Source organism: Protopterus annectens, chromosome 3.part0 (genome assembly GCF_019279795.1).
Source record: "Protopterus annectens isolate FY-2018-M chromosome 3.part0, PAN1.0, whole genome shotgun sequence".
NCBI classification, from domain to species: domain Eukaryota; kingdom Metazoa; phylum Chordata; order Ceratodontiformes; family Protopteridae; genus Protopterus; species Protopterus annectens.
Genome location: NC_056731.1, coordinates 637,186,392 through 637,210,670, shown reverse-complemented (window position 1 = coordinate 637,210,670; position 24,279 = coordinate 637,186,392). Strand labels below are relative to the sequence as shown.

Sequence of the window (24,279 nt, the reverse complement as noted above, 5' to 3'; positions counted from 1 at the left end):
AACTACTTCAGCAGAAAAAAAACAGTAGCCAAGCTGTGCTGTCTAGCAGCCAAGTTAAGAAAAGTGGGAAATAGTCTGCCCTTGTTTCTACTATTATAACTCGTGAAACAGTGCCATCATTCAGAACTTCGGATATGGACTAAGCCTGTACTTTTCCTTTATGTTTATGCAGCTGGGCTTCAAGAAAATTGTCAGTAATGCACATAGCATGTGACAGTGTATCATAGCTCAGGACAGCAGCTAACAGTAAATTATGAAATGCGTGTTCGTTAGCATTACGGAATATACTTCTCCTCTATTTCTTCACTCGGTGACAGACCGGAGTAGCCAATGACCTCCTTAAATAAAATCAGACATTTCATGTTTAATAGCCCCAAGCTGGAATTGTATTGCCATGCATTAGCAAATGCTATGTGGTTTCTCCCATTAACCTAAGGACATCTCTACTGACTTATAATTTACTCTATGAGGTCATTCATTACGCAGGTTGTCGCATTTGTGCTAACTCTCAAAAATATTATACTCACCAGATTTTGATCTCCTTTTACTCAATGGTCTTTCACAGTTACTTAGTAATGATAGTGAGTTCTCTTTCTTTTCTGCCCCTAAAACAAAAGACTATCTTGCCACTACAGCATCATGCTTTAACAGTCTTCAAAATATAGCTGTCTCTCACTGAAAATGTGAGGAGTTTTGTGAAGCAGCATACGTAGTTCAGTTTACATCACTCTACTCACATAGGATCCTTCTAAGCCTTTGGAATCTATTTACATTCTGATACATAGTTCTACCACTGCAGTTTCACAGATGTCGCAAGTAAATTAAACTGCCTTACAAGTGTAGGAGTCTTTGCTGGCAATTATCAAGTTGGAAGGTTTCCATTTTTGTTATTATAAGTTCTTTAGAAATCAGAGTCCTTTGTATTTTACAGAGTTTTTCACGTGAAAGTGATGATTTTTTTCTACCAGAATGCATATTACTATTAGTGTAATAAGTGTAATAACATTTTACTGTCTCTTGTAAAATGCAGGTTTTTCTTATTTTCATATAACTGAGCCATGGCAAAAAAAAAGAACATTGCTTTAATCCACCAGACATACTTTAGATAATAACATTTCCATACTGTTTTGCTGTCCATAATGCATTTCTAAATATCACTCCCCATACAGTCCTTATTTTTACATTCTGTTTTCAGTTTCAATAAATCATTTCCCAGGTATCCATTCCTCATCCTACACTGGAATTCACAGATTTACAGATCATAGAATTGTGATCCAAAATCCCATTTACTAAGCATTTACTTCTAGAATCATAAAACATACAGCTGCTGAAATATGTTAAACAAGTCGTAGGGTTATAGCTATTATTTGTGCATTTCCAGTCAGTGTTCATATTGACAAGACTTAGCCCTTTCCACCATCATTTTCAAATCCTTCTAATCTATCCCCAATTCCTACACCTTCACCTTATGTCACAGAGAAGCTAGATGGGTGTTTATAATCAGCAGAGGTATGCTTCTTCGTTCAGCTTAGACTATGTGCAGCTGAGAAGTGAAAGGCAAAAGTTTTAGTAAAGAAAGGATTTGCGTTTCTGGGATAAAAGTTGGGAGCATTGATTCTGCTTAATGCTTTGTGTTTTAAAATTCTCAAACAGACACAAACCAGAGGTATGATTTCTTTTAAACAGGCACTGATGAAAAACCTTCAAGAAGATTGTTTCTTCTTGACTGTTATTTAAAGCCTTCAAGTTATGACAGGGTTCCTTGTTTATTCTTTGAAAACCTTTGTCAAGGAATCTGTATGCTGCTACCTTCTATAAAAGCTGTTTTGTAAAAATAATAAAAAAGTTGCTACATTTATTTAAACTGCCTGACCTTGAGACTAAAAACTCCAAAACTATCATTTTGCATAAAAATTAACTGTGAGATCATTTTCTGCATACAGAATTTTGTAACAAACCTCCTGGAACTGTGTTCTTTATTAAAAAGAAACTGCATTATTCTTTCCTGCTGAACTAAAGCATGTTTTATTGCATGCTACACCCAATACTCCTTATATGAAATGAACTAAAACAATGAGTAAAAATGTCACACAGGAAAACCAATTGGTTAAAAACACAAGAAGAAAAATTTAGCAAAGCTAGACTTCCCACTGTGTGATACCTTGAACCTCTCATACCAAAGGCAACATGGGATATATGCAAATTACCCCTTAAGAATATCAGGTGTTTCAACTAAATGGCAATTCTGAATGTCTGAATGTCCATGACTTTTTCTTTTACTTTTATGTCAATTTATGGACAATTTCAGGCCAATAAAGCCAAACCCCTCTAGCTGTGGACATGCATGCATGTTTCTGCCTTGCATTTAGCTGAAACACCCGATAGCCTTAAGGGGTAATTTGCATATATATATATATATATATATATATATATATATATATATATATATATATATATATTCACACACACATATATTGTTATGGTACAAAAATACTAATTTCATACAACACAGGTCGTCAGAGTAAAATGATATTCCTTATTGTAAGAAAACATACGTACATGGGAGTCTAAGCAATCAAAGTCTTGTCTCTCAGAACAAACAAACTGCAGTCTTTTATACTGTAAAAGCTTACGAACAAACATTTTTATCTATCAGACTACAGCCACTAATCAGTTCATCTCTGCTCCCCTTCTGATTGGGCCACTGAGATTCTTCCTTCTTATTTATAACACTCAGACAGGAGTAAAGAGTTTCTTTGGACTTCTGGCCAAATTTCCCTTTAACAGTTTACTAGAGCAGCCCAGGTCTCCTTGAAAAATAATTTTACTTATTTGGCCAATACTTTTAAATATCAAACCAACATTTCTACATAGAACAAGGGAGAAGGTTAGTAGCAGTGTAAGGTGGAAAAGCCCAACAGTGATGATTATGAAGGGTAACCATCAGACCACCATCCTCCACAGAACAATGTTATGGGGACTCGATTACCATTAACACAAATCAGAGTAAGAGGGCTGGAGCACAAAAGCAATGAGATTCTAGCTGGATGAAGTAGCCAATCCTAACTACATCTAAGGTTACATATGCCTTATTGTTACTATGATGGTCAGGGAATATAGTATCCTGAACCACACTGTTTCTGACTGTCTCTCTCTCTCTCTACATATATATATATATGTGTGTGTGTGTGTGTGTGTGTGTGTGTGTGTGTGTGTGTGTGATATATATATATATATATATATATATATATATATATATATATATATATATATATATATATATATGGAGAATATGTATCAATGATGCCTGAAGAAAGTAAACTACTGGAACGCAAACAATAGGTAATAGCAAACTAAAATAATTTCCAAGTAGTCCACAGCAGATGAATAAAACAATTTAATAGCAGGATAAAATACAGATAAGCAGTTTCGCAGTAAGCTTCATCAGATCTAAAAATACATTGCTGACTTCATCATTATAAAACACAAAGACTATTCCAGAGAGCCAATCAATTCAAAGTGCATCTAGCAACACTAATTACCATAGTAACTTAATAAATCAGTCTTAAAGTTACAAGCAAAATATAAAAAATAGTAAAAAATAAATAAAAAATAAAAATAATATAGAAATACATCCTGTGTATGTATGTATATATATATATATATATATATATATATATATATATATATATATATATATATATATATATATATCTAGTAATACTTAAAAAATATACATTTGTAGATTTTACAGATTTTATTTCTTTTTCAAGGGTCTGGCTCTCAGAGCTGGCTGTATAGATATACTGCCATTCAGCCCTGGGTGGCAATGTGCTCTTAATAAAAAATCCATCTAAACTCTGCCTGATACGTTCCATTTGTAAGATCCCCCTTATTAATGTTGTCATAAATCAATTCTGACACCAAAAATCTAAAGGTATGTTCCATGCCAGTATTAATCATATATTTTGATATAGCACTATAACTCATACCCCTGCATGCACAATAAAGATGGTCACGGATGTGCTCTATTCATCTTGCCTACATAAAATGAGCAACATCTGTTGCACAGTGCTAAATATACTAAATCTTTTGAGTTATAGTCAGCACGTGGTAAGCGTGAGAACTTCTTACTATCCACGGGATGTATAAAACATCCAGATGTATCAAAGTGGGTACAAAAGGAACAACTATTACATCTTTTCATCCCATAATCAGGTGCGATTTTCCCTAACTGATTAGTAGTCCTGGGATAGGGTTTATATTAGAATATTGAAGTATTAATACATCGAATGTTCTAATATCAAACCATTCCACTCGAAACACCACGACATCGAACACTCAGAACAGCAAATTTTTTCCCAGGGAAAAAATTTGCTGTTCCAACAAACATACACAAAACACAAGCACACCAAAATACATAATCCACACAAATACACTTCACAAAACCCTACACTAAACCATATATACACCACTAGCTATCCACTTACCTTAACCCAACCCTAACCCTAAGGTCCGTAACTACCGCACACTCACCTTACCCACTCCCTAACCCTAAAGTCTTTATCGCACACTCACTTTACCTGCTCCCTAACCCTAAGGTCCCTATCACACACTCATCTTCATTCGCACACTTACCTTATCCCGGTCCGTAACCTTCGCTCCACAGTCGAGGAAATAGTGAAGCTGCAGAAATGGCTCACCGAATACTTTCCCCTAGGAAAGTATTCAATATTCTGCAGCTTCGCTATATTCAGTGTTCGATGCAAAGGGTTCGATATTAGTACATTCGAAGTAGTAATACTTCGATGTACTAATATAAACCCTTGGGATAGCATAACTTTTGTTTTAGTGACTTTTGATTTTTATAACCAAACAATGGTTTATCACCAACAAGGCTATATATATATATTCTGATCTGTGCACAATATTGACCAGTGTTTGCATATAATATCTCTAATTTTCCTTTCATCACTGGAATATGTTAAACCAAAAAAGATAGTATTATTATTACTGTTACTTTTATTGTTCACTTCCCTATGGTCACTCATTGCCAATGAAGAAAAATAAGGTTTCCCAACAGTTGTCCTACAGAGTTTAACACTGTCATGAATATTATCAATCTCATTTGCTTTGTAACCCCTAGAAATAAAATCAGACTTCATTGTCTGAAGTCCCTTCTCAAAATCTGTGTCTCTACTGTGTAAATGACTAGTGCTCAGGCCTTGACCTTTTAGTGTGTTTCTAAATATATGACGTGGGTGCATACTTTTTCGATGTGCATAGGTGGGCCTATAGCAATCTTTCCTGTATAAATGGGTATGAAAAGTGTGATCTTCATTCATGTATAGTCTAATATCCAAAAAAATCAATAAACTTATCAGAACATACATAAGAAAAGTTAAGGAAAGTGGTACTTGAATTCAACTCATTGACATACTGATGCAACTCACTGGTGGTACCATTCCAATACATGAAGAGGTCATCGACAAAACAACGGTAGAACAACACATGACTCATATGTGAGTCTAATTTGTACATGATCTCCTCCTTCCATGTCACCATGACCAAATTGGCGTAGCTATTGGCACATGAGGTTGGCTGAGAAGGACATGGCTGATGGCAACATTGCTACTGAACGTGGCGTTACACCCCACAAACAATGGAACGATAAGTTAATAAGGTTATCTACTTTTTTGAGAGATGATGTGAATCCTTTGCTTATGGATGATGCCACTGCACTAACTGCAGACAATGACGAAATGGTGAGTGTTACTAAACTCATACATGAACATTTGAGAACTTTAGAAAATGACATATCAGCTAAAATGCCTCCTCAATATTGTGCACAGATCAGAATATATATAGGCTTGTTGGTGATAGACCATTGTTTGGTTATAAAAATAAAAAGTCACTGAAACAAAAGTTATGCTATCCCAAGGCTACTAATCAGTTAGGGAGAATCACACCTGAGTATGGGATGAGAAGATGTAATAGTTGTTCCTTTTGTACCCACATTGATACATCTCGATGTTTTATACATCCCGTGGATAGTAAGAAGTTCTCATGCTTACCACGTGCTAACTATAACTCAAAAGATTTAGTATATTTAGCACTGTGCAACAGATGTTACTCATTTTATGTAGGCAAGACGAATAGACGCCTACGAGAGCACATCCGTGACCATCTTTATTGTGCACGCAGGGGTATGAGTTATAGTATTATAGCAAAATATATGATTAATACTGGCATGCAACATACCTTTAGATTTTTGGTGTTAGAATTGATGTATGAGAACATTAATAAGGGGGATCTTACACATAGAACGTATCAGGCAGAGTTTAGATGGATTTTTTTATTAAGAGCACATTGCCATCCAGGGCTGAATGACAATATATCTATACAGCCGGCTCTGAGAGCCAGACCCTTGAAAAATGTATAAAATCTGTAAAATCTACAAATGTATATTTTTTTAAGTATTAATATATATATATATATATATATATATATATATATATATATATATATATATGTATACACACACACACACACACACACACACACACACACACACAGGATGTAACTCTATATTATTTTTATTTTTTATTTATTTTTTATTATTTTTTATATTTGGCTTATAACTTTAAGACTGATTTATTAAGTTACTATGGTAATTAGTGTTGCTAGATGCACTTTGAATTGATTGGCAATCTGGAATAGTCCTTGTGTTTTATAATGATGAACTTAGCAATGTATTTTTAGATCTGATGAAGTTTATTGTGAAAGCGCTTATCTGTATTTTATCCTGCTATTAAATTAATGTTTTATTCATCTGCTGTGGACTACTTGGAAGTGATCTTGGTTTGATATATGTGTGTGTATATATATATATATATATATATATATATATATATATATATATATATATATATGTTTTTATATATATATATATATATATATATATATCTATGGAGCTACTTCAAAACAACAAAATACCACATTACCAAAAACAAAATCACTGAGATGACATCGCTGAAACCTGACTTTCACGAATGTCCACAATGCCAAGGGATTTCTCAGGGTAAGCATCCGGTTGGTAACCATCTAACAGCGAAAGACACTGCGCCACCTCAAACCCATCGAGGTGGGAGGCTATGCCACCCACAGCCTCCAATCACCCCCCAACTAAATATAACAACTCTGGGATTGCACTACAGTGGGGAAAAGGGAAAATTTCCTCTTGTTAGCCACCTCATTACTTACCCAGTGAAATCCTTTGTCATTCTGGTCATTTGCAAAAGTCAGGTTTCAGTGTTGTCATCTCAGTGATGTTGTCTTCAGTAATGTGGTCTTTTATTGTTTTGAAGTAGACCCATATATATATATATATATATATATATATATATATATATATATATATATATATATATATACATATATTGCTGTGTGTGTGTATGTACATATACATATATATATATATATATATATATATATATATATATATATATATATTTATTCACACACAAACACACACACACACACACACACACACACACACACACATACACATATATATAGATGGATTCCTATCAGTTGATTGAATTTTCAGAAACTTGAAATTCATATGGTCGAGACCATATGATTGAGTTTTTTAAAACTCAAAGCTTTTGAATGGAGATCGCTGTACAGCAAATATCAGGAAATTTACCCTTTTCTTCTCTGTAGTGTGATCTAGAAATTGGTATATATCATTTACAGGGGGTGTGGGGAGCACAGGGGGCTTCCTACCCTGCATAAATGTAAAAACAGTAGATTTTTGTGGGGTTTTTTTGATGTTCTGTTTTTGGAAACTCAATCATATGGTCTCATCCATATGAATTTTGAGTTTCTGCAAACTCGAGCATCTGACATAAATCTATATATATATATATATATATATATATATATATATATATATATATACACATATATAAGCCAACTGTTTATTATTTATATATTAGCAATTGCTTCATTAGTAACTCTTCAAAAGGGTGAAGTCAACTGTTAGCACAGCATTCTAGTGTGCATGCTCACAAGCTAATAATAAATAAATCACCAAAAACAAGCATTTACATTTCAATAATACAACTCTTTATTTCAAGCAAATAAAGCCAAGCAATACACTTTGTAAAATCAAATACTCCATTGACTATAAGTCTGCACAAAAAACATACAAATAAATGCTTTTAAACAAATAAAGTAACATTCACAGCTTATGTGGCTCTGTCAGTACCAGTAGTTTAAGACAAATATTGAATGTGTGCTTGTATCTATGGCTTAAAAGGCAGGTTGTTGTATATCTGCAAAGCCAAACAGAATGTAGCTTCAGCTCTGCTTCAGGAATCTGGACCTCATGCACAGTCTAGAAATAATGCAGTAACTCCACAAACGGTTACTTTCTCTTTATTTATAAGAGTCCACAGCAGTCCTTCCTGGTTGGATGCTTCTTCTTATTTTCACAGTTTTAGTCTTCAACATGCCAGAGTCCAAATAAGGTAATACATTTTGTTAATCTGAAGGTACCATGCGCATATTTGAAAAACCAGATTAGTTTCAGTTTATAACATTTTACTGCACATATATAAAGCAATCAAACACAATATTATACATATTTTTTACACTCTGGACAGGTTGCATATTTTCCATGATGAAAGATTTACAACAGTCATTTTTTTATGAAAAAAATTATAATTGCATTTACTTTAGCTTAATACAGCATTGTCACAGTTAGAAACATTTTTGGGTGTGACTGGACCAGTATTTTACCTTCCCTGACAAAAAACAACATGCACTTCTCTTAGCATTAATAAAAGTAAACAGTTCAGAGGTATGAAAACTTTTTTTCCAGATCAGATTTGGTTCCCTCTTATTATCTCTAAGATCTTGATCTATTCAAGTTTAACTTTTGACTATAAACAGGCATTTTCCATCTATCCAACAGAGCATCAACATCTTACTGCAGTGTTAGTCTCCTGCCAAATTAGCAATTTTGTCCTACTACTCTGCTGTATGCACTGAAGTTGCAAAATGTATAGCCAGAGTTTTTTCAAATTGTACACCAGCACCAAAAACGTAGTCAGTAGCACGAGTGCACCCCAACCTTGCATGGTGCATTTTATGGACAGTGTCCTTTTAATACTAAAAAAGGAAAATTAGGCAACTAGTAACTCTGGGAAAAAAAGCCAATTAACAAAAGATATGACCATAATGTAGGGACTTTTACATTTTAAATTCTAATATATTTTATTGAAAAAATAAATATTTTAACAATGCACACCATAGTAGGCATGGCCTATGCTTGCATATAGCCAAGAATATCAAAGAATTGTTATGTGAAGTTTGAATATTTCCTCCAGTTCCACTTCACTTGTTTTCCATCAGACACATTGCTATAGGTTGCAGATATGACTGCTGCCTTCAGTATAAAATATTCTCAAAAGGCCTGAAAATAAAAACCTCTCTTAGATTAAAATGCACTGCAGTCATTGTAGAAGTTGTCCTAACAATGGCTGTTACAAGATTCGTGAGGGACAGCAAAGCTTTATTTTACACAAATAAGGTGAAAGAACTTGAGTACAGCTTGGTTCTATGACAGTTCTACAAAGTACTGTTTTTTGAAACTTAAGTCAGTCAAAAAGCAACTAACTTGCTTTGTGCGGTGTGACCTGTTTTGTTGCTGAGGGGCAAGCTCCTATGTCCCCCATACGAGGACTTTGTCACTTGCACCCACATACTTCAGCTTAATGTTGCTGCACTTCTGGGTAAGGACAAAACTCTGACCACAGTGATGAATGCAGCTTTTAGCCAAGTGCTATTCGCTTAGCCTACATACAAACAACATGTCCCTATACAACTCAGCAGTATAAATGTCTGATAAAAACAATCAGTGCTGCTAATTATATACATGCCTGTTTGGGGAAAAGATCTAGGCCTTTTATATGATTTATAGCTATAATTCCGTAACAGACAATAAACTTCCTTCTAAATAATGGTGGAAAAATGTAAACAGGAAAGTTTACTGTTTTCTAAGCTATCAGTAAGAGTGTTGTACATCTGCATAAGAATCATACTGAACAATTATTAAGATCATCACAACTCATCATATTGTGTTTTACTGTCCTGCTTAGAGGCAAAAAGTAGACTTACTATAGATTCAAATTCAGTGCACTGAATTGTGTCTCCAGCATAGGTAGCAGTTATAATATCACAGGGTATACCTTGTAATTTTTTGCTTTCTTTTTATAGGGTACAGATCCAGAAGATGGTGTTCCATATGAAAAGAAATTCTGTGAAGGTACTTTGGTTATATCTTTATGTACTTTAATACACATTATTTTGTTCACTTACTGACATTTGATTACCAGGAAAGTCAAACTGGATAGATGCCCATTTTCAGTGGAGGCAATGTATTACAAAAACATTTTAACAATACTTTTCCAAACGTCAAAAATAGTACAAAAACATTAGCACTTTCAATAAGTATATCAAATTAAACATACTGTAAATACACTGGTTACGAATAGATACAAGTTATATAACAATGATTTAATATTTAGAGAAATTAAAGGTAAATTACTATCATACAAACAGGAACTACAGTATGAAGTGGGGCAAAAAAACACTGTTATGGCATATTTAGACAGAGAGTCATGAGGGAGAGAAACTGACAGAAGTAAGGAAGTGAGTGAAGAAGGGGGGGGTGGTAAGGAAGTGGAAGGTATGAATAGGTATTTGTTCATATATAAGGATTTCCTGGGGTTAAGGAAGAACAGTGCTGTATTTTGGATAGGAAGTCTTTCAGAATGCTTTTAAAGGACTGGAGGGAGGGTAGTGATCTGAAGTTTACAGATAAAGACTTCCAAGCCTTAGCAACATAGTATGAGTGCAGACCATGCCCAGCAGATTTGTTAGGTTTGTGGACAGAGTGGAGTTTTTAGTCAATAGATTGTAATGACCGAGTGACAACATAGTTATGTGAAATGGTAAATAGTATAGACAAGCAGATGGATGCTGGAAAATTTTATAGTTGGTAGGAAGCTGTGTATATGTTTGTTGATGTTACACTTTTAACCAATTTAGACTTTTTCGTTTTTTAGTTCTATGCAGTGTTTGGAAAGGGATGTTTGCTGCATATTTATCCACTTTATTACAGCATTGTTCGTTTTTTTTGTAATGCCTGGAGGTTAGTATAGATGGGTGTACCATAAAGTATTGAGGGGAGGAGGTAAGCAGTGGCAACAGTAGTTTTAGTTGTGTTGGCAAGAAAGTTGCTGGTTTTAAAGCATCCCTAGTTTTTGGTGATTTTTAATGCAATTTTGTATATGTAGTTCTTATTTAAGATAATCATCTAATATCTTCCCAAATAATTTGCAATAAGAAGTGACTTCAATTGTTGTATTATTAAGAGAAAGGATTTTAAATTTGTTTTATGAGACAGGGATTTTTGGAAAAAGTAGTTTGTTTTTTTTTGGGTTGAGTATGAGTTGTGAGTTACAAAGCCATATTTCACTGGCTGTTAAAGCTTCCTGATTAACTTTTTGGAGATGTGCCAGGTCATCTGATAAGCATAGGAGTGTGCTGCCATCTATATATTGTATTAGGGAGGCCTGCTGTGTGGATACGTGGAGGGTATTGGTGAAAATGTTAAAGAGGAGGGGACCAAGGATAGAGCCTTGACTGGGAGATGAGAGAGGGTGGAGTGCCATTTTACTGACTGATACCTATTGGACAAGAGTGATACCTATTGAACCAAAGAAGGGTGGACTGATTCAGGACAAACTGTGTCAAACGCTTTACACAAGTCTAGAAATAAAGAGGAATCTAGTTTGTTACTTCTGACTTTATTGACAGTATCGATATAGGTTAGAAGTGCAGTGTTAGTACTATGGGAGGGACAGAAGCCATGTTGTGTGAGAAATAGAACTTCTTCCTGCAGGAGATAGTTTAGCAATTGCATTTAAATATATTTTTCAAATATTTTGGAGAGGAGGGATAAGACTGTTATAGGTCTAAAGTTATGGATGTGTATTGAATTTCCCCTGCTGTGTAGAGGGATAATGTATGATTTTTTTTTTCAGAGAAATGGAAAGTGGAATTCCTGGACTCACCTATTTATAAGGGCTGAGTCAGGAGAGGCAATGCTATTGGCAGGTGTTTTAAGGTTCTCACTTGGTAGGTCATCAGCTAAAGTAGAGCATGGTTTGAATTTATTTAAGAATAGCTTTATATAGATGTGGGCATAGGTTTGAAGGTGAAAGTAGATGTGTTTCAGATATGAATTGCAGTGTATAAAGCCAAACATCACTTAATATTTGATCATAGTAAAATACATATAACAATATCTATTTCAGTGAATTTCAAATAAAATCCCTCAGAGAAACAAACAGTTTAACACTAACTACAGTTATCTCCCATTCCATATAGTAGCCATGGGCCTGGATGCTAAAATAATGCAAAGGAACACTTTAGCTCTACATGGCCTGTATGTTGTGTCATTAGTTATTTCCTGACGGGCTATGTAAAATGAGAGAGCAGGCTGGATAAAAGGACGAACACACATTCAGAAAGAGTGAGACTCTGACTTGAGAAGTGAATGACAGTCATGGGAACATCTTCAAAGAGGTCCTAGCAATTATATAAGGGCATTTTATAGTCAGAAATGAAAACTCACCTAAGAACTATCTGTATGTCCTTGTCTAGAAAATCATGAATGAAGAAGGTTAAAAGTAACTCCTAGTGCAGATATAAATAAATACTGACATAGGGAGTTTAGGAGCACCTGCAGTATGCAATCTACTCAATGCCTTCAGTTCTGTTTACACCTTCCATCCCAGGTCTTTATCTACTTCTGTCAAGGAATTTGTGGCATATGCCTTATTCACTGTTGTCAATCACTCATTCTTGCTTTAAGTATACCATTTCTTTGTTATTGTTTGGTGATCACCCACTACAGTTACCAAGTGGATTTGTACTGAGTTACAGGTATTAATGGAGGAAGATGCATGAGTAAATAACTGATCAGTGCTCCTCACCCAACACTCACTAATGCTACTGTATTAAGAATGTTCATTCAGAGAGTTCAAAACCCTCCGTCCCTTAAATCATTAATGACATGCAGGACCTAAGTGAAGTATACATGTAAGTAAACGTCATCAGCTGCTGAGTGTCACTGAAGTCTATGATAGTGGAGAAGCATCCCACCCAAAGCACTAAGTGATTTTAAAAGAGTGGTGAGAGATGCATACTACAGCAAAGAACCCTCATGATATTAAATCAGAGATCAGTGAAGTCGAGGAGGCATATGGCTATCTGTCAACAGAATGCAAAACAGCTATAATATACCTTTTGGTGAATAACAGACACTGACTTAAAAAAAGATATAAAAATAATACAAGAGCCACCGAACCTCTATAAGAAAGTGGAAGTGTGCATGAAAGTATGGAATCCACTGGCTCAGTCGCACAGAGAGTTTAGCCCTAGCTATGCCTCAGATGACAAGGATTCCATTAGCAGTCTGCATACTGGAGGAGCTGGGCAGGAAGGGATGGGCTAGTGTAGTTGCTGTTGACAGTATCTGTTCTTAGGACTAACACAGATTGTGTCAGCAGTTCATAAAGTATTATGTATAATGTATAAAGTTTAAAGAGCTTTAGCTAGTATCTCTAAACACTGTTTAAATGTGGTCTTAAAACATTGCATGAGAAACTTCAATAAAGTCTCTGTATATGTGGAGCTTCCCAGAGTTGAGTAACAGTCTTACCTCATAAAATGCCTAAGAAACAATAACAGCCCCGGGGTGGATGTCAGTGACTGAGGGGAGCAGACGTCATGGCACACATGTAACTGGGATCCCATAAAGCCAGCATGGCACTGTGCCATCTTCCTGTGGTTGTAGGATTCAAACTCTGAAAATAGGAAATCATGGGAAGCACATGCTGCAAGAGTTGTTGGAACCAACGGCCATATGTTGAAGAAATGCTACAGCACATAAATGGGGGAGTCTGCAAAAAGAACTAATTTCGGCTCATAACAGTTGCATGAAGGGAAGAAGGCTTTGGCTGTAGGTACATGCATTCCACATCATACTATACATGCCCCCCCGACTGGCACATTGTTCCAGAGGTATATAGGTATTGGCATCATCATCATCATCATCTTTCGGCTTTTCCCGTTAGGGGTCGCCACAGCAGATCATCTCTTTCCATTTCTTCCTATCCTCTGCATCTTGCTCTGTCACACCAACCGCCTGCATGTCCTCTCTCACCACGTCCATAAACCTCATCTTAGGCCTTCCTCTTTTCCTCTTCCTTGGCAGCTCCATCCTTAGCATCTTTTTCCCAATATACCCATCATCCCTCCTCAGCACATGTCCAAACCAATGCAATCTCGTCTCTCTTGCTTTGTCTCCAAACTGTCCAACATGAGCTGACCCTCTAATATACTGATTCCTAATCCTATCCATCCTAGTCACACCGAGTGCAAATCTTAACATCTTTAACTCTGCCACATCCAGCTCTGACTCCTGCCTTTTTGTCAATGCCACTGTCTCCAACCCATATAACAAATCTGGTCTCACTACTGTCTTGTAGACCTTCCCTTTCACTCTTACTGGTACCCGTCTGTCACAAATCACTCCTGATATTCTTCTACACACATTCCACCCTGCCTGTACTCTCTTCTTTACCTCTCTTCCACATTCACTATTACTCTGAACTGTTGATCCCAAGTACTTAAACTCGTCCACCTTTACCAACTCTACTCCCTGCATCGTCACCATTCCTCTACCTTCCCTCTCATTTACACACATATATTCTGTCAGCCCTACTGACCTTCATTCCTCTGCTCTCTAGAGCATATCTCCACCTCTCCAGAGTCTCCTCAACCTGATTCCTACTCTCACTACAGATCACAATGTCATCTGCAAATATCATAGTCCACGGGGCCTCCTGTCTGATCTCATCTGTCCATCACCACTGCAAATAAGAAAGGACTCAGAGATGATCCCTGATATAATCCCACCTCCACCTTAAACGGATCTGTCACTCCCACTGCAGTCCTCACCACTGTCACACTACCCTCGTACATATCCTGTATCACACTTACATACTTCTCTGACACTCCCGACTTCCTCATACAATACCACAACTCTTCTCTAGGCACCCTGTCATATGCTTTCTCCAAGTCTACAAAGACACAATGCAACTCCTTCTGACCTTCTCTGTATTTCTCTAATAACACTCTCAGAGCAAACATTGCATCTGTAGTGCTCTTTCCTGGCATGAAACCATACTGCTGATCACTAATCATCACCTCCCTTCTTAACCTAGCTTCTACTACTCTCTCCCATAACTTCAAGATGTGACTGATCAATTTTATCCCTCTGTAGTTACTGCAGCTCTGCACATCACCCTTATTCTTAAAGATAAGTACCAAAACACTTTTTCTCCACTCCTCAGGCATCCTCTGACTTTCCAAAATTTCATTAAACAATCTAGTTAAAAATTCCACTGCCATTTCTCCTAAGCACCTCCATGCTTCCATTGGGATGTCATCTGGGCCAACAGCCTTTCTATTCTTCATCCTCTTCATAGCTGTCCTTACTTCCTCCTTGCTAATCTGTTTCACTTCCTGATTCACTATCCCCACATCATCCAACCTTCTCTCTCTCTCATTCTCTTCATTCATCAGCCTCTCAAAATACTTTTTCCATCTACTCAACACACTCTCCTCTCTTGTGAGTACATTTCCCTCACTATCTTTTATCACCTTTACTTGCTGCACATCTTTCCCAGCTCTGTCCCTCTGTCTAGCCAATCGGTACAGGTCCTTTTCTCCCTCTTTAGTGTCCAATCTCTCATATAATTCTCCATACGCCTTATCCTTAGCTTTCGCCACCTCTCTCTTTGCCATGCGCCACATCTCCTTATACTCATGTCTACTTTCTTCATCTCTTTGACAATCCCACTTCTTCTTCACCAGCCTCTTCCTCTGTATACTCTCCTGTACTTCCTCATTCCACCACCAGGTCTCCTTGTCCTCCTTCCTCTATCCAGATGTCACACCAAGCACCTTTCTAGCAGTCTCCCTTACTAGTTCTGCTGTAGTTACCCAGCTATTCGGTAACTCTCCACTGCCTCCCAGTGCCTGTCTTAACTCTTCCCTAAACTCCACTTCACAATCACCCTTTTTTAACTTCCACCATTTAATCCTTGGTACTGCTTTCACACTCCTCCTCCTCTTCTTGATCACCAACGTCACCCTACAGACCACCATTCTATGCTGCTTAACTACACTTTCCCCTGCCACCACTTTACAGTCTTCAATCTCCTTCAGACTGGCCCTCCTACATAGGATATAATCCACCTGTGTGCATCTTCCTCCACTCTTGTACGTCACCCTATGCTCCTCCCTCTTCTTAAAATACGTATTCACCACAGCCATGTCCATCCTTTTCGCAAAATCCACAATCATCTAACCTTCTGCATTCCACTCCTTAACACCATACCTACCCATCACTTCCTCATCCCCTCTGTTCACTTCACCAACATGCCCATTAAAGTCCACTCCAATCACTAGTCTCTCACCCTTGGGTACACTCACCACAACTTCATCCAACTGACTCAAAAATTTCTCTTTCTCATCCATCGCACACCCAACTTGTGGAGCATATGCACTAACAACATTCATCATTACACCATCAACTTCGAGTTTCATAAATATCACTCTGTCAGACACTCTCTTCACGTCTAATACACTCTTGGCATATTATTCCTTTAGTATAACCCCTACCCCATTTCTCCTGCCATCCGCACCATGTTAGAACAATTTGAACCCGTTTCCTAAACACCTGGCCTTACTTCCCTTCCATCTGGTCTCTTGCTTGCACAATATATCAACCTTCCTTCTCTCTATCATATCAGCTAGCTCTCTTCCTATACCAGTCATACTGCCAACATTCAAAGTTCCTACCCTCACTGCTACACTCCTAACCTTCCTCCTCTCTTCCTGCCTTCAGGCATACCTTCGCCCTCCTCTTCTCCTTCGGCCAACATGAAGTGCTGTTGCAGATCCTCTGACATTTGCAATGCACTACCTCAGCAAAGGTTCCACAGAGAAGCATTATTGGGAGTGGATTTGATAGAGACTGGTGCAAGATGTGAATGCTGTGGACAGTCACAAAAGGACTCTGTAACAAGTGTGATGAAGGATTGCTGATATGACACATGCACAACAAAATGCATGGGACATTGCAAAACACAGGTCCACCACAGCAGTGAACCACCAACACTTACTTGTCTCATTGAGGCTATGGAGATTTTGGATGTGGGAATTGGCTGGTAATAGCTATCTGTGTGTCAGTATGGAAGCGTGAGTTTAGAAGTGCCTTTCAGTATAGCATAGTTCTCAATACCACTGCATGTTTTAAGGAAAGGACTGACCAAAGCCCACATGCATACCTGTATTTCCAGGCACCACTACCTTGCAACTGCAACAACCTGAATGACAAGTTACAGCTGTCAATGTATAGCCTATTTTTTTACATGCAGCAGTATGCATGCCATAGTGAGTTATAGAAGCATATGTATGTGTTGGCTGACAATGGTGTCATGTGTGTGAATTCCTTCGCAGCTTTCATGGGTGAAGTACCCAGCACACAGGTCAACAAAAGGGCTGACATCAACAAAGCACCTGTGGCTGATAATGATGGCAATATGCAAGTGGCATACTTCAACCGCCTAGTAGCAATAGTTACTACACTAAAAGGGGAGGGTTCCCCCACATCTGCCATTACAGAGGCCCCATGCAGAGGTACAGAGTGAGCATATGGCATCACAAGGGTATAACAGGTATCCTGTACCCAAGAATCCCATTCAGGCTCCACCTGTGACCACAGAAAACAAAGCATCTGAAATGTACACTACCACTTTAATGCAGAAACACACCACAGGATATAGGCATGGGGGATAAGGCACTACCATGAGCCCAAGTTTATCCTTGACTTGGGTATGCGATTCAACATTAATCAGATGATGTGCAGCTCAGTGATCCAGACACACATTGCTGCTACCCATAGGATTGTGGAAATGGAACTGGTGCTCCATGGTTTGCAGGATGACATGCACCTACTGCACAATCACATAAACTATAGGGACAGAGAACACACAATGCTTCTGAGTTCACATGTGGCAAATACTACCTCCATTAGTGCCTGCATGAGACACACTGCAACCACCATCTCCTCCATCTCATGAGATACATTGCACCCACCATCTGATCTATCCCATAGGACACACTGCAACCACCATTAGATCTATCCCATGAAACATATGCCACCCACCATCTGATATATCTCATGAGACACATTGCATCCACCATCTGATCTGTCTAATGAGACACATTGCCCCCACCATTTGATCTATCCCATGAGACACATGGCACCCACTATCTGTCTCATGATACCCATGACACCCACCATCTATCTGTCTCATGAGACATATGGCAACCACCATCTGATCTATCTCATGAGACACATGGCACCCACTATCTGATTTCATGAGACACATTGCACCCACCAACTGATCTGTCTCATGAGACACATGGCACCCACCATCTGATCTATCTCCGCAGGTCATGCAGTCCATGATTGGGGAGGGTCTATATCATATTGTTGAATGTTTAATTAAGAGAATCACTATTCATCAAACCCAATTAAGCAAAAGCTCAATTAAGTGAATGACAATTTTCGTGAAAACTTTCCGAGGCAAAATAACCACCAGGCCAGCTCCCGACCATAACAAAGACAACAAAATGTAAAATTCTGCAAAATGGAGGTGCTATGCACCCCAATCCTGCCTAACTAAATATACCAATTCCAATATTGTACTACAATGGGGAAAAGGGCAAATACCCGATAACGGCCAGCATGTGCTTTCCCCAGGAAAGTTTTGCTGAAATTGTCGTTCACTTAATTGAGCTTTCGCTGAATAGGGTTCGATGAATAGCAATTTGCTCAATTAAGCATTCAACAAACTGAAGTAGACCCGATTGTGGGAGGGCTAGAATACAAGCTGGTCAGGCTCAGGCAACCCCATCTCAGACTATGCAGACCTTTGATGAGATAATATCACTATCAACTGTAACCACGTGGCCTTCCACCTCCTGGCTGGGGATGTCCTCCAGGTGATGGGAGGCACAACTCCAACAGATCAGATATTCTCCAGGTGATGAGAGGCACCACTCCAACAGATCAGATATTCTCCAGGTGATGGGGGCACCACTCCTCCAGATCAGATATTCTCCAGGTGATGGGAGTCACCACTACAACAGATCAGATATTCTCCAGGTGATGGGGGGCACTACTCTTCCAGATCAGATATTCTCCAGGTGATGGGGGACATGATACCTCCAGCTCCACATCTGAGGTAACTCACCTGACTGTTCATGCATGGTCCCCTAGTGTTAACCCTTCCCTACCCTGTGGGCACATGAACTACCACACTTGGTCATGGGTATCATCCAGGCCATGGTTTATGCTGCTGATCAGACTCATCACATGAGACACTCCATCAAGTCCATGCTCATGGTCCCATATTCTGCCACAGACTGCATTGAACCAAATGCTGTAAACCAACAAGGTGGATACTGCCAACAGTCGCTTCAAAGCAACATGACCTCAGCAATGGGGGATGTGATCCCTAACTTTCCACAACCTCCCAGATTATGGGGCCACTACATACACCTCCCATGATCCTACCCAATATTATAGTGTTGCAGACACTTGTCACTGGGTCTGCACCTCTACAAGTGACTGTGCTCTGTCCACAACCTAACCTGTGTGGGCATGTGGGCATAGTGATAATTGATGCAAAGAGTGGCCAGTCCATACACTGCCTTGCATAGCCTGGGTTTGATACCACATCCATAATTGTATTCTGCACTGACTGTGTCATAGCCTAAAGATGTGGACAAGATGCCGCATCTTTGCCAGTATAGCAATGTGTTTCACCCACCTCTTCCTTGGCTGTGGTACTGGCTCCCCTGTTTCTTTTATTTTATTTTACATTTGTTTACTGGGGTTGTACACTAATCATAACTGGTCATTTGTAGGCACTGCCTGAAAAGAAGAAAAAAGTGAAACGCAGAGGTAGTACTTATCAAAAACAAAACAGAAAGTAACAATATATAACATAAGCTGTACAGTAGAAATTAATAGATGTAGCAACAATTATGAAAAATACACATTTTATAATTTTACGTTTATATTTTAGGTTTACAACATAGCAGAAATGGTGTGGGATAATGCAAGTCATGGCAGAGCAGAGTGGGGCAGATGGAGTTAAGAGATGTTAGTAGTTCAAAGAAAGGTTAGAGATTAAGGGGCCCTTACATGATGTGACCCGTTTTGTGACAAAAGCCTTTTGGATTGGTGTGGAAGCTTTTTAAGTTCTACTCTGAAGGTAGAGAAGAGGGATTGTGGTTCTTTTAGATGGGGGAAGGGATTCCCACATTATAGGAGCAAGAATGGAGAAAGAGTGATTGGTGCACTGTACCCTGGTTTGAGGGGGCTGGAGGTGGAAGGGGTGTTTAGGAGTAATGTCTGAGGCTGCACTGCATGTATTTAGTATAAAGTTTGTCAGGTAATCGTGAGAATGAGGTTAGAGAAGTCTGAAGATGAGGGAACCTAGGGGCAGATCGATTCTGTGCTGCACCAGGAGTCATTTTTTTTTTTTTTAAGATAAGGTTATGGTGCTTATGGCAGGAGGGAGGAGCTAGTGATGAAGTTACAGATTTGGTTTTTGGCAGTTTCTAGTGTGGTCCATATTCAAGTTGGGCCAGAAGTATTCCTTTGTCTGTAGCTGCCCTGGCTGGTTTGGACACATAGGATAAGATTTTCCCAGCCGGGAAGAGAGGTGAGTTAACTTTTGCTCCTGATTTCTCACTATGGATATGGAATGTTAATGATTGGTCTAGTAACAAACCGAGGTATTTGAAGGAGTTGGTGGTTCCATTTGGTGTGCTACAAAGGTTAGTTTTACTGAGTGACTTTGGTAATAATTTAAGTTTTTGGGTGATGCCAAATAACATGCTTTTCATTTTTGCAACGTTAAGTGTTAGTTTGTGATTAATGAGGCAGGAATTGAGGGAGTTAAGGTCTTTTGCAGTTGTGTTTTGATTGCAAACTGTTTTTTGCTGAGCTTAAATATTAGTAAGCCACCAGCTTAGTGGATGAGTTGTAGAGTAGGAAGGATATGAGGTAGTTTGTTATAGAAAATAAAGAAGAATAAATTAGCTAGGATAGAACCTTGGGCTGTTATGGAATATAGGGACTCTCCACACTTCCCTTCTGCTATTGCTATGACAAATATGGAAGGCTCTGCCATGATGTTCACCTGCTGTTCTGTGTGTTTGCGTAATGTCATGTTGTGTAGCATAGCACACTACAAATATCTTACTGCTTAAAGCTGAACTGTATTGCATTGTCTCTCCTGACATATTTGCACATCAAAAGCATCCCTCCAGTGGTCTGAATACATGCCTAACTATGTTTTATGTTTGTTCATGGCCTGTGTTACAGGCCATTTCCTGCATAGTTTGCAGGTTGTATGTATGCATATGGGAGTCATCAATCAAGACTCAAAAGCATATCTGACATCTCTTTTAACACACACACCACAAGCAGTACATTACATGATACCAGCTACATGCTTGCATGGAAACAATGTGTATAAACCTGTCTATCTAGGATGTGTGTCCCCTCCCTGGAGCTGTTGGTATGGATCAGACATGTGCTAAATATGTGAATCATGTGAATTATCCAGGTCACAGATGGACACATTATAAATAATACCCCTGGCATTACAGACCACCTGGCAGTTCAGGAAGTAGAGCCCTTCCTGTTGATGGATCACAGGCCCTCTGGACAATGTGGGACCTTGATAACAACATGCGTAAAGCCATGGTCCCTGGACATCAGGGACATTGCCTGCATTATGAGAGACCTGTGTGCTACTTGTTCCCTCTTCCACTGTCCTTGGGAACCAGATATGCTCCTCCAAATGCTGTAGTACTAAATCAAGGAATAGCTCGGGATTCATGATGCTGATGCCTGAGATAGCCCTAATGTGTCCACCATGAGTGACTGGAATGTCCCTGTAGCTATGCTGGATAAGGCCACATGCATCTTTGTAATCACAGGAATGGTCATGCATCTCACTTGGTGGTTGGCACAGTTCAGCTATATGCCTTGCCATATTTCTATCCACTTGGAAACAGTCCACAGTCTGCTGGTCTGTGAGCTGGTAGTAGGTCAAGCACAGTCCGTACCTCTTATGGTGGTGATGAGGAGGCCTACAACTCTGAATACTGTAAACAAGGTCTCTGATGGCAGCTCCCAAAACATGTTGCTGTTCTGCTGCTGCTACTTTTATCATTGCTGCCATCATATCCCATGAATCACAGTGTCCAAAAAGGTAGTAGGTAATGCTGTACAATGCAAACATTTCACACATTTCTTAATCATGCTGTCATTTTGGGTTCTGTCATTTTACATAATCCATATGGACAATTTGCATGGTATTCCCCATTTCCATGCCACTATGCACTGATTAGCATGCACTGCACATGATTCTATTTTGACCATTACAGAATCTTGTTATATCTTCGAATCACTCATATCCAGTACATCCCCACTACCCATGCTATTTTGCAGAGTAAAATGCATTAAATGTCTATGAATCCCAACCTATATATGCAACTTAGTGTAGATTTGGTTATATTTTCATAAGATTGTCTGTATAAGTCCAACTAAGTAAATTAAATCACTAGTTCAAAAATGTTTTCAGATATATTTCTTGCCAATATAATTGTAGGACTAGAAAAACTGGGAAATCTTCAAGAGTATATTGTTTTATGATATGATTATGAAAGGTACAAGTACTGTATTAATATGAATACCTACTATTATTTCTCTACTACTTCCCAAGGATTCACTTTATGTCCATTGTCTCTTCATTTATCAATGAGCTTACTATAGAGCTGACTGGGATTCAAATTATCTTCTCTATGCAGATAACATGATCCCTTTGCAGGCTGCCAAATCCTCAGACAAGGTTCAAAGATGTTCCTAATCCATGGCACTGGCTTCACTCTAATTATCTAATAGTCAGCATTAGGACAACCTTGTCAGCATCCTTTGGAATGCCTCATAAACTAAAGGAGTTGTCTTTTTTTCCAAATTGTAGACCCTATGAATAAAATAATTATTCAGCTACAGTCTTACAAACGTCTCAGAGTATGGGTGGAGTACTGGACCTCATCCTCTCATTCAGGACTGTTTCAGACTTAGTTATTGAAAAAGTTCAAATCCACTGAAAGTAAGGCACAGACTAAGCAGTCTCTTTGCTTTTAAGGCTGTGAAGGCTGCCAGCCTAGCTAGATAGAATTTTGTAGATAATTATGTAATTTGTAAATATTAATATAAGCCATAGGCTTGTTCTCTTAAATGTAAGAAAATTGTGTTAAATGTTGAATGTCAAAAATGTAACAGCAGTGTACTCTGCTGGAAGAAAGCTGATAACTCAAGCATTGTATTACTGTTTGATCTCAAACTTGGAGCCATGATGTCTGGACCAGCAGATTCTTTCTATTGTTTTGAGACCAGAGTTATTTGCTAGATTTTACATACATAATGTTTTTAATTGCTGTGGTTTCCTGACCAGGTGCAAGATCAAAGATATGTTAAGCTCTGAATTTCTGTTAGCCTGGGAACCAGAAAAGAATGATATAATCTAAAATGAGTCAGCAGTGATGTATTATCAATTTAAAAGACTGTCTCAGAGAGAGAGAGAGAGATAGAGAGAGAGTGGGAGAGCATTTTGGAGTTTGTCTAAAGCCGACAACAACTCACCAGAGCTTTTGCTCTATATGTAAGTTTATTTAGAACTGTGATTGCTCTTAGGAAAAGATAGAAAATACTAAGTTTAGTCTAGCTCTTTTCTATATTTATGTCAGAACTATTCTACAGTATTATTTTAAGCATTTTCCTGAGATGTCTGAACTCTTGACTAGCACTGTGTAGTAAGAAGTATTGTCTTGTGTTTTTATTATTATTAAATATTTTTAAACCTTTCAAATGTGGCTGTTTTGTGTAGAGATAATTTAAGCTCTAGAGTACATTGCATGTATATAGTGGTACTGCACAAAGCCACTCTAATAAGCCTTAAAAGTTCTGGTCACACTTAC

The 24,279-nt window shown here is 38.2% G+C and overlaps 1 protein-coding gene across 1 annotated transcript in view; it reads left to right on the top strand.

Annotated features, from left to right (window-relative positions):
• The window catches only part of AOAH (acyloxyacyl hydrolase), a 1,217,970-nt gene that overhangs the window by 586,744 nt on the left and 606,947 nt on the right, over positions 1 to 24,279 (top strand). Inside the window, exon 11 of the mRNA XM_044065645.1 lies at positions 10,285 to 10,333. Within this exon, the coding sequence (XP_043921580.1) occupies positions 10,285 to 10,333 (49 nt within the window). The remainder of the gene's footprint in view (positions 1 to 10,284; positions 10,334 to 24,279) is intronic.